General features: G+C 46.0%; 1 protein-coding gene across 1 annotated transcript in view; it reads left to right on the top strand.

Moving 5' to 3' along the window:
* shank3a (SH3 and multiple ankyrin repeat domains 3a) overlaps positions 1-15919 on the top strand; it is a 159436-nt gene that overhangs the window by 62802 nt on the left and 80715 nt on the right. Inside the window, exons 3-4 of the mRNA XM_060061538.1 lie at positions 713-916; positions 7691-7762. Coding sequence (XP_059917521.1) covers positions 713-916; positions 7691-7762 — 276 coding nt within the window. The remainder of the gene's footprint in view (positions 1-712; positions 917-7690; positions 7763-15919) is intronic.

The following is a 15919-nucleotide window of genomic DNA, read 5'->3' as shown; positions in this document are numbered from 1 at the left end:
GGCCGTGCATCCCCCAGACCCTGACACTGTCCCTGCTGCCCTGGGGCGGGGGGACAGTGTAAGGCTCTGGTGGGGCCGTGCATCCATCGGCTTTGGGATGGAATCAGTCAGCGAGACGGAGCGCACCCGGATGGCCTTTGGACCTCATTTTAGCTCTGGATGGCCAATTATCCTGAACACTGTTTAATATTCGGTGTCGATATGGCTATGCAGGCACGCAGACACACTCACAAACACAAACACACGCGCACACGCGCGCACGTCAACACACACCATAACGCGCACAGGTGCAATTCCATGCAGGGGTGCGCCATCCGTCTTGCTTCACGATGTCATTTGCATCAGTCTTCAGCGGGCACATGCCTCGGTTAGAGGGCTGTTAGGCTGACCTTTGGGTTCATTAGTCCGCTTTACTCACCGTTCACCGTCTAATCGAATCGTGGCATTGTTTTGAAATGGCAAAGGAATGCACAAATCTCGACACATCTGCATCGTTTGTTCTGGATCTCTACCCTGTACAGCCACTGCTTAACACACACAGGCCCACACACATATGCACAGACTCACATACATTGCCACTTATGTTCTTAATGTATTTATCTTTATATCTATACATTCTTTTATTCTCGATCAGTCAATCGATTTGGGTGGAAGTTGGGTTGGTTCAGCAACGCCACCAGACAGCACCTAACGCTTTCCTCTCCTCTTGCAGAAATGCATGAAGTTCAACGTGGACGCCCCCATATGGCTGTCTAAGCAGCAGATCCTGTGCACGCTCAACCAGAGCCTGAAGGATGTGCTCAACTACGGCCTCTTCCAGCCCGCTTACAACGGCAAGGCGGGCAAGTTCCTGGACGAGGAGCGACCTCTGCGGGAGTACCCCTTCCCCTCCATCGCCCCGGTGCCATACCTGGAGGTGGGCAGCCTTCTACTGTTTATGTTCTGTTTTATTCACTAAACAAGCAATAAATCATTCTGTAGTATGACCAACACAGCATTGGAAGCAGTCAACATAAACGTAAACGGCTCTTTCCTTAGGCCAGGCCGATGTGTTGGGATGAATTGATATTATAACATCTTTATTTAACTATTGAACTAAGAAAAATAAATACGAATCTTACTGATTTCAAGTCTATAAAAATAACAGTAAAAACATATATATACATATTATTTTTAATCGCAGCCTTTGCGAATTGCATATCGCGTTCCATTACATCGCAATGTCAGTTTGAATTGGATTAAACGTTCAGCCCTGGAGGTTAGTCTAGGTTCAGCCCTAGAGGTTAGTCTAGGTTCAGCCCTAGAGGTTAGTCTAGGTTCAGCCCTAGAGGTTAGTCTAGGTTCAGCCCTGGAGGTTAGTCTAGGTTCAGCCCTAGAGGTTAGTCTAGGTTCAGCCCTAGAGGTTAGTCTAGGTTCAGCCCTAGAGGTTAGTCTAGGTTCAGCCCTGGAGGTTAGTCTAGGTTCAGCCCTGGAGGTTAGTCTAGGTTCAGCCCTGGAGGTTAGTCTAGGTTCAGCCCTAGAGGTTAGTCTAGGTTCAGCCCTGGCGGTTAGTCTAGGTTCAGCCCTGGAGGTTAGTCTCCACAGGTTCCTCTAGTCTAGGTTCAGCCCTAGAGGTTAGTCTAGGTTCAGCCCTGGAGGTTAGTCTAGGTTCAGCCCTAGAGGTTAGTCTAGGTTCAGCCCTGGAGGTTAGTCTAGGTTCAGCCCTGGAGATTAGTCTAGGTTCAGCCCTAGAGGTTAGTCTAGGTTCAGCCCTAGAGGTTAGTCTAGGTTCAGCCCTAGAGGTTAGTCTAGGTTCAGCCCTGGAGGTTAGTCTCCACAGGTTCCTCTAGTCTAGTCTAGGTTCAGCCCTGGAGGTTAGTCTCCACAGGTTCCTCTAGGCGAGGTTCAGCTGATCCGGGTGGTAGACCAAACCAACAGGGACACAGCACCAGGACTGGGGTTCGACGGTTTTATTTGTGAGTCTGTGATAAAGTTGAGGAAGGAAAGGCACGGCCGGCGCGAACACATCATACAAAATCCATAATTCGATGGATAACTTTGCGATTATCCATCAAGCTTTGGATAATCGCAAAGTTTTCCAGATTAATTTCTGAATAGTTTGAATAAAAGCTCTGAATCTCTGTATTTTATCAGCTAATCAAACAGGAAACATCAAGGTTTACATGGAAGCCTGCAGGTTTTATTTCATTCTTTAAATGAAAAAAGATTAACAGATTTATATTTACTGTTCATATATTTAAAAGATATCGTCTTCGTAGTTCCCCATCCTCAGGTTTTATGTTCCAACTGAAAGAGATGTATGTCTTATGATGATAACGGTGTTGAAGAACAGGATTGAAGGAATTTCTTCATTACTCAAAAGATTGTACAAGAAGTGTGGCTAGAATGGGACAGATTGCGTATCACACCATTCTGAAGACTGGTTGGATCTTGACATTTCTCAATCACTTGAGAAACTGATTTTGTTTTGCAACAGTGCTACGATACCGTTTAAAAGTTGTGTGTGCACATATGTTAAGGAGGAGCTTTCAACTCTACACACCTGTGTACATATGCATTGTACGTGTACACATGTTTGTGTACATGATTACAGTCAGTACGTTGGTCCATCCAGGCATCAATAAATATTGATGATGAATGTAGCACCTGCTACAGTGTTAACATGTAGCCCTGCTACAGGGTTAGCATGTAGCAGAGCTACATGTTAACACTGTAGCCATGCTCCATGTTAACATGTAGAAGGGCTACATGCCATCACTGTAGCAGAGCTACATGCTAACACTGTAGCCCTGCTACATGTTAACATGTTCCCTGCTACAGTGTTAATATGTAGCCCTGCTACATGTTAACATGAAGCTCTGCTACAGTGTTAGCATGTAGCTCTGCTGCAGTGTTAGCATGTAGCTCTGCTGCAGTGTTAGCATGCATCCCTGCTACAGTGTTAGCATGCATCCCTGCTACAGTGTTAGCATGTAGCCCTGCTACAGTGTTAGCATGTAGCTCTGCTGCAGTGTTAGCATGTAGCTCTGCTACAGTGTTAGCATGTACCCCTCCTACAGTGTTAGCATGTAGCCCTGCTACAGTGTTAGCATGTAGCCCTGCTACAGTGTTAGCATGTAGCTCTGCTACAGTGTTAGCATGTAGCCCTGCTACAGTGTTCTGTCAGCAGCAGCTGGAGAGGAGTCACAGTATCCAGATCAGTACAGTGCAGGGGTGCCCAATACGTTGATGGGTAGTGCGGGTAGAGTAGCTCTTTTGTTTTAAGACATAAAGTATAATCCCGATGGTATTTTACCAATTGACTGACGGAAATTTGCTGTCAGACTTTGACAAACGGTTTCAAGACTTTGCTTTTCTCGAGGCAATCGCTTCGTTTATGTTATATCCATTTGGGGAAGATGTTGAGGTTGATTTACGCACTTCAAAAATTGCACTGTTTCACCTGAACACGTCTGCAGTGAAGGATGAGAATTTGATACTTAGAGCTGATATTGAGCTCAAAGTATCCAACCATGAGGAAATGTGCTTCCTCCTTGACTGCATTATTTGGCTCCACTTATTTATGGAAGTCAGCCTTTACCCACCTGAAGATTATTAAGTGGAAATACCATTCCACGCTGACTGATGGTCATTTGGAAGCCTGCTTGAGACTATCTACCAACAGCTAATGTCCAGACTATGCAACCCTGGCAGTGCAAGTGCAAGTCATTCAGTGCAAGTCTTCAGAGTATGTACTCAGTGTTTCTAAATAAATATGTGTTTAGCATTTTTTTAATTTAGGTAGATCCCTTTGACGCGTTCATTTTGAAAATGGTTTGCAAGCCGAAAGAGGGCGGGCCCCCCTTGTATAGTCTGTGTCCTGAGCAAAACACTGATGGCTACTGTAAAGATAGTGGTGTGAAGTATATCATATTTCAACAATGTGCTACAATTCTGTTTGGACTTGATATGATATCTGACATTGATGGTTTTGCTTTTTAGTTTCTGTGTACTCTTCTTAAAAATGTTGCTCTCTGCCTGTCTTTGTCTCCCTCTCATGGCTTTCACCGACATCCCTGTTTATTCTTCCACTCATCTTTCTCCCTACCTATCCTTTCTCTCTCTCATCTCTCTCACTTTCACACTCTATCTCTACCTTAGTCCCTCTCATCTCTCTCCATGCCTTTTTCCCTTTCTTTCATGTCACACCAGTCCTCGCTCTCCCAATTTACATCTTCCTCTTCTCTTCCTGCCTCTCTCTCTATTGACATAACTAGGGGTTGCACTGTAATGTCTGCACAATCTCTCTCTCTCTCTCTCGCTCTCTCTCTCTCTCGCTCTCTCTCTCTCTCGCTCTCTCTCTCTCTCTCTGTCTCTGTCTCTGTCTCTGTCTCTGTCTCTCTCTCTCTGTCTCTGTCTCTGTCTCTGTCTCTGTCTCTCTCTCTCTCTCTCTCTCTCTCTCTCTCCCTGTCTCTCTGTCTCTCTGTCTCTCTCTCTCTCTGTCTCTGTCTCTCCCTCTCCCTCTCTCTCTGTCTCTCTCTTTGCGGCTGATACAGGCCCTTTCTTATTCAGCTTTTAATGGTCTTTTTGTATGAAACTTCAATTCAGACATGATGTTATCCTGGTTGATACTGCTCTGTGTAAGTATAGACTGAAAGGTTTAGCCAGCGTCCATCTTTATATCCTTAGCCATTTCTAGCAGAGGAAATCAGGACACCATCCAAGAGCTTGTGTGTACATTTGCTTTGAACAACATGGAGGATGTCGAAATGATATTCAACACAGCTTCGTATCTAAATACTGCAATGCATCAAGCACACTATTGTAATGCAGAGCTGCTGTTGCCATACTGTCTCAGTGCATCCTCGTCTAAGAGAGAACAGAGATACGTCTGCATGAAAGAGTTCAATTACAACAAATAGTTCCACTAGCATACCGCGCGTGCGTGCTTGTGTGTGTGTGTCTGTAGTGTGCGTGTTTGTGTGTGCATGTGCACAGACTACCCTTTCCATGTGAGGTGCATGAGTGGAGGACGCACACGTTAATGCACTGCGACTCCCAGGCGCCGGAGCCACAGGGTGACCAGGAGCCAATGGGACGAGCCCAGACAGCCGTCCCCCCCGCTCCGGGCTCACGCCCAGGGTTCTCTGTCAGAGCCCGTTCTCAGAGCTCACGTTCAGAGCTCACACAGCAGACACCTCAGGCGGAGGATGATCTGTGTGTTGAGGAGAACCACGGTCTCAATGAGTTTCCGTCCTCTGTTCTCCCGAGAACGAGGAGCTCATCGCTCGGGCACGCTGCCGCGTCGTTTGGACCGATGGCCGATGCCCGGCCATGTTCTGCACGGAGTAGTGGGCTCTCAGAGTCTTCTATATGGCGGAATATCACTGCCAAAAAAATCATGAGCCACATGATTTTGCGCCTGCGCACGACTAAAACATCTGTGCACACAAAATCATTATTGGGAGCCGTTTTACGTCACTCGCCCGTAGTATTTCTCTGCTCGCGAAAGCAGTTATATAGCCTGTGAGGAGATTGCCACCCTACTGCTTGGTTGTGCTCGTCTGTGTGTGTGTGTGTGTGTGTGTGTGTGTGTGTGTGTGTGTGTGTGTGTGTGTGTGTGTGTGTGTGTGTGTGTGTGTGTGTGTGTGTGTGTGTGTGTGTGTGTGTGTGTGTGTGTGTGTGTGTGTGTCCATTTTATCTATAATCTGAGACATGCTAGTTTTGTCATTTTCGTCCATCTCTTTCGATCTGCATCGGAATTCCCATTGTGCTTGCACCAGCATTTGTGTGTATGGCTGTCGACTAGTGTGTGTGTGTGTGTGTGTGTGTGTGTGTGTGGGCCACTGTGTGTCCCCTGAGTGCATATGTGTGTGCATGTCCTGTGTGCGTGTGTCTTTATGGCAGCCCTCCATGTGCCATTGATTGGTCACCATTGACTCCCCCTAGCCCGTGGTGTGCAGGGATGATTGGCAGGTCTGGGAGAGCCTCTTAAAGCCCCTGGCGCTGCCGCTGGTTTACCCGCTGGATAGCACCAACAACTGATTGTCCAAAGAAAACATGCATACACACAAACAGCAGAGTTGGCCCGTGTTTGTCACCTACGGAGTACCGGGCAGAGCTTTTTAAAGAAGTCCAAGATTCAGAGATCTGTCCAGCAACTACTCGAAACACATTAGAAATCCTTGGGAGGTAATCGAAAGGTTATTCCCCTCACACGAACAGGAGCTAGAGTAACTTGTGAATGGAAAGCCCATTCTAACCCACCAAACTCTCTTTCTGAACGCACAATGACGAATTTTGAATTAAACAATTCGCCTGAATCTGGGTAAAAAAACCAAATACCAATTAACAGATAGCATGGCATATCCCTTTGAAGAATGGCTGATGCACTGGCACTAGTAAGCCATGTCGCAGAAACACTGAAGTAAAGAAGCCTCCAGCAAACTTCCTAAACTCTGACGTATACGAAGATGAATAAGGCGATGATGTTAGGACAAGAGATGAGTCCAATAAAGCAGGAGATGATGGAAAGTCAGGGCACAGACCACCATTTTGGGAAAGGATGACATTGTAGGTAAATGTGGAACAAAGAACTCAATATTGATTATTGTTTAACCAATACTGTAATTTGGGGGAAAACAGCCAATGATCCTGGATCAATTAAAGTGGCCTCTCTATGCAAATCAAAGCAAAACTATACATTTTTATCTTGAAATGATAGAGCAGCATGTATGCTCCTTCTTATATTCGAGGGGAGAGGAGGAAAACAATGCATGCCTCTGTAAGTCAATGCCTAGACTAGTAATTGAAATGGAGGCGAGTCTATAGGTCTGTGAATGATGGGCAGTAGTCCTACAGGAAATCAGGGCCATCACTCCGGGGAAGAGCAGCTCTGGGAAATAACAATGGCACGCCATAAAGATGCCATTAAGCACAGTGATGGTCTCTAACTTGGTTATGAGGGCAACAATCAGAGGGCTCCCTGAACACTGCTCTCCTTCATTAAAGCCAACAACATGCACACCATGTAGCCATGTTCTGTGCAGACCTCCAGTGTTGGAGGAAGGAGGGATCGGGTGGCTACAGCCTGTTCCCACTGCTCATGTATCCACGAGGCTGGAGGTGCGAGGTTAGAGTTGTTAAGAGGCAGGGCAGAGAAGAGTCAAAGAGCTTGCAACATTGCGACGCTAAGCGACCCCAATACCTCCCCCAGCCTCTCCACTCCCTCCACCCCACGTTTATCATCCATGGAGAAGTGTTGCACTACACAAACCTGTGATTGACTCGAGGAATATTCCTGAACCAATCTGGTAATGGGTGCCCTGATAGGGTTGGAAATGTCCCAAGAGTGGTCGAGAATCCAAATCGACGCCTACTGAGCACAATTCACTCATCAACAGCTGACGTAGGGCTATGCTATTTTGAACAATGTACACTCAAATAATAGTACTTAAATCTTACCGCAGCACCTTAAACGATACTTCACCAATGCACCAAATGTCTTGCCTCTTCAGGGAGGGACTGAAAGGTCTCGGCCTGACTGCAGGAGAGCGGATCATATGTAACGTCTCTATGGCCGCTTTGGACTTGGTTGACTTATTGCTTCATCCCTAGATAGTGAACACGATATATCAGGTTATATAGTATGTATTGATGACGCGGCATCCTGTGTATTTACTAATCGTATGTTACCCTTGGTTTGTTTCAGTTCCGTTACAAGAGGCGTGTCTACACTCAGACTTACCTGGATGACAAGCAGCTTTCTAAACTGCATACCAAGGTAAGAGAGTGAGTGACTTTGACAACATTTGAAACAGAATGCAGCCGCCAACTAGGCCGTAGGCTGTGAACCCAGACTTGTATTAAGGGATAAGGCTGCTTTAAATTAATCCTGCCGCCAATCTTACTTTTCCTAAGTAAGGGTGGGAGATTTAATTGGATCGATTCTGCTCAAAGCAAAAAACTTGAAAAAGGTCTTTGAATTGTTTTAGGTGGAAACAGAAGCTCTAAACTTAAAAGAAGCAGCAGGTAAGTCAATAGCTGTCAGAGCATAGCAGTGTGTCTCTAGAAACAAAAACACAGATACATTGTCGCAGGACATGATCACAGAAGTTACTTTTGATCAATCTCCTTGCCGTACTCTTTTGTCATCATTCACATATCAAATCACATACAATCTTCCGATTTCCAATTCTCAGGAAACGTATCAATCTTTCAAACCTTACATCAACTCAACTCACAGATAGGATGATGAGGAACAATCAAATTGTGATTACACAACCATTTATGTAATCAGATAGTGACGTCGACTCATGTTGCATATCGGATGTAATCACGGGCAAGCCTGTTTTTCAATCAATACGGATCATTATTCTCAACCACAATGTCCACATCCCTGTATCTACCCCCTGACTGGATAAGTGTAATTGATTTGTGTGTGTGTGTGTGTGTGTGTGTGTGTGTGTGTGTGTGTGTGTGTGTGTGTGTGTGTGTGTGTGTGTGTGTGTGTGTGTGTGTGTGTGTGTGTGTGTGTGTGTGTGTGTGTGTGTGTGTGATCAGCAGAAGGGGTGCATTTGCATAAACCCCCATAAGGGGGCAGAATAATTCACCACATTAATACATTCTCTGTGTGGGCTGTACCGGCCCTCATATTTCAGTCCTTTGTTGTATTGTTGATTGTTATATTGTTTCTTTTATTAGCGTGTGAGGGTGAATGTGTTATTAAACTGCATCATATACCGGCAGTCTGGCCACTCAAGCCTCTTCATGTGCTTTATAGTCAATGTCTCACCCTCCATACCACACGCTAGCACACACTCACACTGACTGACTGACTGACTGACTGACTGACTGACTCCCATGCAAGACAATCGTTAGTTCATCGGGAACAGTTTGGCGTTGGATGCCTGGCTGAAGGGCAGGACCACATGTCAGCTGGCTGGCTGTGTGTGTCCCGGTCATAAAGACTGGGAGTGTGAACGCAGGCCTCGTGTAGCACTGGAACAACAAGCTGTTGCTGGTTTATTATCATGCACAGTGAAGCAAACATCCCTCACCAGTTGCACCTTTGAAACCCGGCTCTCCTCTTCATAGCATCTGAACATTCCTTACAAGCAAGGCAGCGCGCGTCTGCGATCCTTTTGTTCTTTATGCAGGCTGCTCGGTGATTGACTCGTAATGAGTCACACAATAACAAGGTGAGATGTTGAGAATAACTAACAACGCCTCCAGCGCATTCTGCTTCCTCCGGGCAGACCCTCTGCGGCCGTAAAGCCCCTCTTATCATCACCTGCCGCTCTGATTCCCATCATCCCGCCCAGTGTGTTTATCCCAGCCCCCCTGCTGTACCGTCGCTGATTGATTTTCAAACTATGCTCATCGTGCACACGTGTAATAACCGGAGATCTGTACAGAGATGGTTGAGGTGGAGATGAGCAGCAAGAACCGGAAGAGATAAGTACCCATAGAGAAGTATCCGAATAGCCGTGCGGTACTTCAGTGTCGCTGCTGAAATAACGATTTTACCGGACGACGCAAAGTTCAGAGTCTACTTTGTGTCCTGCCTCACAACAACCCCTGCGTGTACTGCACACCCGTCCGCTGATGAGTTCCATCTCCCCGCAGCGGTCGCTCTCGGATGGCGTCAATAATCCTTCTTGCGGGGATGAGAAATGGAACCAGTGTCCCTCTCTCTAAAAAATAAACGCGACATAATGTCACGTCAATGATCGCACCGAATACATAGGTGATCGACGCAGACGGGACTGTGAACGGGGCCTTTTTTGGTTGTGGAAATATCCGAAAGTGTTGGAGACCTTGCAGTGATAGTGAGAAAATATTCTGAACGGAAATCTTATCTGGATTGTTGTGGTTGTTGTTCTTGTTTTCCTGACAACCACATTTTAAGTGGGCTGTTAAGAGTGTATCTACAGAGGTCTGAGGTTCGTCTGATGTCTCCCTCACCAAAGAGATGTGCAATTATGAAAGTTAACTAAAAAGTTTGTGTCTGACTCAAAAAAAATCATATTATCTTAAGATACATTTCTGCTTGAACAGATGTCAGATTTGTGTACCAGATCTCTCTTGTGATGCATATCACACGTCCTACGGGTTGTTTTCAACACCAGCTCTAAACATCTTAGGTAGACACTTAACAATAAGGGTATAACCAATAAACGTTTTCTTAGTAATATGCATTATTATATAGCATTATCAACGAGGTATGGGTGAGGTGTAGCAGGTTATATTTTATGTCAACTGCATGTTGTCTTGTTGTAATTCCGAATTCCCCCTTGTGACAACACAGAGTTTTGAACATGAACTATAGTTAACCCTTACCCTATTAAACCATGTTTAAATGAACACTATAACCTTAGTTAACATAAGATAGCACCATTATTTAACATTGACACCATTGCAAATAATTAGTTAACATTTTAATAACAGTTTGTTAATACTTGCAGCATTTTCTTTTGTGAATTAATGGTTGATTAATGTACCCTTATTGTGAAGTTTTGGGTTCAAATGAGATACAAGTTCCTCTTTGTATTTACAGTCGACTGCACAATGACCCACTATGGCATACAGTATATTGGGCCAGATGTTCAAATGTTGAATCTGCAGCTCCTCCCTTTGCTCTCATTGGCCGAGGTCAAACATTAGCCTACTTTAAAACACAGGGAAGCTCTGCAGCCTGAGGCTAGGAGGTGCCGGTGAGGTCAACATTGATTGTACTCCAACTTCCTCTATTTTCCCTCCTCTCTCTCGCTCTCGCTCTCTCTTGCTCTCTCTCTCTCCTTCACCATCATCCAGTGCGTGGAGGGGAACCCTAGTTCTACATCACACCCACATACCATGCTGTTATTGACCCCCTGCTGATCGTGTGAGGTGATTACATGCACAGCATGTGTGTTTGCGTACATGTTGAGCGCCTGTGATAATGTTAACACGTTCCCGGGAGTTCTCATCAAGCAGGAATGTGGGCATAGTGGCGAGAGACATGGAGGGACTTCCAGTGGAGGGATATGCATTTTTGTTTCATGTTTCAGATATTGCTTTGTCAATTTCTTCCTTGCAAAACTCATTTTTCTTCTCCTTATTGCCGTTATGGGTCGTGTATTTTCTTTATTGTTGTTCTTCCTGCTCTGGGGTCTGTAAACTGACCTACATAGCTCACATGAAGCAATAGTTCGGAAAATTGTGTTACTGTCGTAGGACGGACCAGAGCTGACCGGATGCTATCCCATAATACTCAGCAAGCCCTCCATAGTCTCGGTAATTTGTGGGTTGGCCATGAGATGGATACGGCCACAAGGATAACTTTCACAATCAATTTTGTACTGCTTTGTCTTGCGTTCTTCTAAATGCACACTCGCATTTAGAAGAACGCACGCACGCATGTGCGCGCGCACATATATATATATATATATATATATATATATATATATACACACACACACCAACACACAGCAAGGTCATTAGCAAATAGATGAATAAACAATATAGTAAACCGAAAGAACAAGCAAATTGGGTAAAACTTGGTTAAATTGTGAAAGCTCATACCAGGGGCTCCACTCGAGATCCTTGAGAGGGAGAATTGAGATGCATACAGCCGGTTCACAGCAGGATAATCGTACCTGTTTCCTCACCCCACCGCACACATAGCTCACGCAGTCTGTGGCGGTGAAAGCTTTGCACCTCATTAAGGATATGAAGGGAGGAATAGTGTGTACTTAAAGTACTGGTTGATGCCGCCTGCATCCTGCCGGCCCGCTCTTGACTCCGTGTTTAAGCGGATGGCAGCTGAAGGCGCACGCTGCTCTGCTGTATTTTAACATTTCAAGCATCGCACAAAACTATATCGGAAGAATGCAGGAATACGCGTTTTGAGAAGTATGGATTTTTTTCGTTCAATACCAAGCGCAGTTCTCTCCATCACGTGGGTTCCGGGGAGTTGTGATGTTGCATTTGACAGTGGATGGGTATTCTATTATTCTATATGATAATGTATTATATTTTTTTCAGAATTGGGTCAAGAATGTAGACTATCTCTTACAAGACCTTTGACTGACTTCAATTACGTCTAATATCACATCGTATTTAGAACTCGTTTTAAATATGGTCCATCAATTATTGAACGACAGCGAGACGTAGAGGGATATGTGACAGGGAACATGCAGACCTGCTACTAGCTGCTGGCTCCAAGTGGATGCTCACTTAGACAGAGCTTAGCTTCAACCCGACAAACACACATGCATGCACGCATGCCTGTGGACACACACACACACACACAGACACACACACACACACACACACACACACACACACACACACACACAGACACACATACAATAAAAGAGGGGGGGAAGCTTGTACATTTTGTTCATTCATAGACTCATTTGTTCATAGAGCAGACGAGCTGCTGGCGGTTTGATTCTGATCGTGGAGGGTTTGAATGGACACACACACACACACACACACACACACACACACACACACACACACACACACACACACACACACACACACACACACACACACACACACACACACACACACACACACACACACACACACACAGGCGTGTGTGTGGTCAGAGTGGTTAATGGATGGACGGGGGGGGACAGAGGCACCCGCCCATTAAAGCATCTCTATAGTAGGAGTAAGGAGAGGGCTTAGTAACGCACTAGTTGGTAACGTGGTCACTAATTGAGGAGATGGATCCCAGCTAATTCACTGAAATGATCATTGGGCCCCTACGTCACACACACACACACGCGCGCGCACACACGCACACACACAGAGAAGGTCAGCTGAACCGCACCACCAGCCCAGAGATGGGATCTCTGTTACTGTGGTACAAAAGGTTTGCTTGGCTACATTCATTTTCCAGTTCATTATGGAGGTGACGATATTTGAAGCCTTTCTGACAATAATTCACATTTTCATGCTTGCGCTTCCGTTGGTCTTGATCACCCCGAATAATACATTGGTGGTGTGTAATTCTGTTATAATAATTACAGCAATTATTATATTATTATGATTAAATCCCCTCCCTGCACCAGCTGCACGCGGAGTCTACTGCTGTCCAGTATTGTGGGAGGCTGAAGAAGCAGATTCCAAAAGACGGCTGGGAAACGAGTTGTGGTATGACTAAAACTCTGGCCAAATGTACTGTGGCCCCATTGTGCTGCGCGGTGAAAGCATCATAACACATCATGAATGAAGACGACTCTCGAGCGTCGTTGTGCCGCCCACTCTGAGGCTAGTGGAGGCTGAGCGAGTCATCTGAATGAAGAACCTCTGGGGGTTCACTCACAATGACTCCACTGTGCAGGGGTCTCCCCCTCGTTCCTACGAGGTGCACCGTCGGCACATCAGTGACGTGTGTTTTACTGGGAGGAAGGTCTTACATGCATCACACACACACACACACGCACGCACACGCACACACAAAGACACACACACACGCACAAAGACACACACACACGCACAAAGACACACACACACACACGCACACAAGCACAAAGACACACACACACGCACACTGCAGCACAAAGACACACGCGCATGCACACACACACACACACACAAACACACACACGCACAAAGACACATACACGCGCGCAAGCGCGAACAAGCACAAAGACACACACACACACACACACGCATGCTCACGCACGCGCACACGTATGTCAGCAGACACGCTGGCATCACGACGCTACATGTAAAGGGATAAAAGAAGCATGTCATGGGGATTCTGCACCAGAGGGAGCACCATGGATAATCCCCAAGAGAGGGAGAGGGGGAGAGAGGGAGAGGCAGAGGGGGGAGAGGCAGAGGGGGGAGAGAGAGAGAGGGGGGGGGGGAGAGAGAGAGAGGGGGGGGGAGAGAGAGAGAGGGGGGGGGGGGGAGAGAGAGAGAGGGGGGGGGAGAGAGAGAGAGGGGGGGGGGGAGAGAGAGGGAGAGGCAGAGGGGGGAGAGAGAGAGAGGGGGGGGGGGGGGAGAGAGAGAGAGGGGGGGGGGAGAGAGGGAGAGGCAGAGGGGGGGAGAGAGAGAGAGGGGGGGGGTAGAGAGAGAGAGAGGGGGGGGGGGGGAGAGAGAGAGAGAGAGAGAGGGGGGAGAGAGAGAGAGGGGGGGGAGAGAGGGGGAGAGAGAGAGAGAGAGGGGGAGGAGAGAGAGAGAGGGGGGAGAGAGAGAGAGAGGAGAGAGAGAGAGAGGAGAGAGAGAGAGAGAGAGAGAGAGAGAGAGAGAGAGAGAGAGAGAGGGGGGGAGAGAGAGAGAGAGAGGGAGAGGTTTAGTGTTGGTCTCCCAGCCTGGGTTTATATCCTCAGCCTACCTGTCGACATCGTTGTGGAAGCGACTCCACCCCTCTGCTGTGCTCTACGCTGAATTTAGAGATTCTTTGGATGCATCCACTTGGTGACCAAAAAGTGTGTATGTGCGTGAGTGTGTTTTCTTAGTAGGTTAGTATTTTATTCTACAAATAGATAAGGATGAGTCCGAATATTCGATTATCCGATTATTCCTTCCCGAGGGTCAAAATCGTTTTTTTTACATTTGGACCGTTCCAATACCTGGAACAATCATTACCTTCCCGTAAGGTTCTTATGCAAGGGAAACGTTGTTCACTCCCCCAGTAAATAGGACGGACCTTAGCTACGACTTGGCAACGGGAGGTATTGTAGTCCACTCAGCTATCAGCCAGAGAGCTAACGTAATTCATTGTACATATTTATAATTCGAAATTCATCCCAGCCTTTATACCACAGATACTATAGGGTCTATTACAGTTTAATTCATTTTTCACAATTTACCAGCTCTCGTTTTGAAGACCGAATCACCGCGCCATTCGTTTCAACGGGAATCGCGACGGTCTATACTTTCAACATAAAGTGTACATATCTATAGTTTGAACTTCGTCCCAGCCTTTTTACAACCGATACTATTGGGTCAATAGCATATAACCGCGTTTTCTGATTACAGTTTAATGCAGCTTTCACAACAGACCATTTTGACTGGGACTTCTTAGCAGGTAGGCTAGTTGTTATTTTGCGGTATAGATATGAAGTGATTTCTTGCCGATGATCCATGGCAGCCTTTGTGAATGTCGGCACACATAGAATAATCGATTATTCGTTCATACCACCCACTGATTATTCCACCATTATTCACATCCCTGCAATTAACAGCACCCATAGCCATGCTGTAATACATGTGAACATCCATCTTGTTGAAGACGTCTAGCTACAATAAATAAATCTCAAACGTTTTTATTTATTGTATTTATTTAGTTTGACATAGTTCTTGGTATTGGGCTTTTGTGTAGTTGTATTGTATTGCTTTATTTCCATTTCACCACACACCAAAACACGGCAACCACAAGCCCAAATGCACTACGACAGTAACATACACAAGCACAACGAACTGCACCCTACAATACCTCAACTTACAGCCAGCCACTACAGTACACAACACAAAGCCAGAACACACAACGTCACAACACAGCACAACACCACCTCACTCCACCATACAACACTGAAACTAACAAGGAAAGAGATCAGGAAGGAGCAGAGGAAAGTTTAGACTTTTATTTAGACTTTACGATCTTTTATAACTTAACAAAGTAATACAGAAGCCGATCTGGTCTGCAACACCTGCTTTTCCAGCTTCGGCAAACAGTTTTATTGTCTCGCTCTGTCATTCCTCCATACGCTCCCAGCCAGGGTTATTATCAAAGAATGCCCATGCACGCCTTCAGCATCAACCAACTTCTTCTTATTTCTGTTCTGTTCATGTTTTTTTTCCGCCCTGTATCGTTGGCAAACCTTTCACCCAGTTTCCCTCATGCTTTAACCTTGCCTCCCCTTATCCCTCAAGGAACACCCAGTTCCCCTCATCCCTCTCCCTTCTTATCGTTTCCTTTCATAACGCTTTT

The sequence above is a fragment of the Gadus macrocephalus genome, chromosome 9 (genome assembly GCF_031168955.1).
Source record: "Gadus macrocephalus chromosome 9, ASM3116895v1".
Lineage (NCBI taxonomy): Eukaryota > Metazoa > Chordata > Actinopteri > Gadiformes > Gadidae > Gadus > Gadus macrocephalus.
Note: the sequence above shows the minus strand (reverse complement) of the source record. Positions and strands in the feature narration are given on the sequence as shown.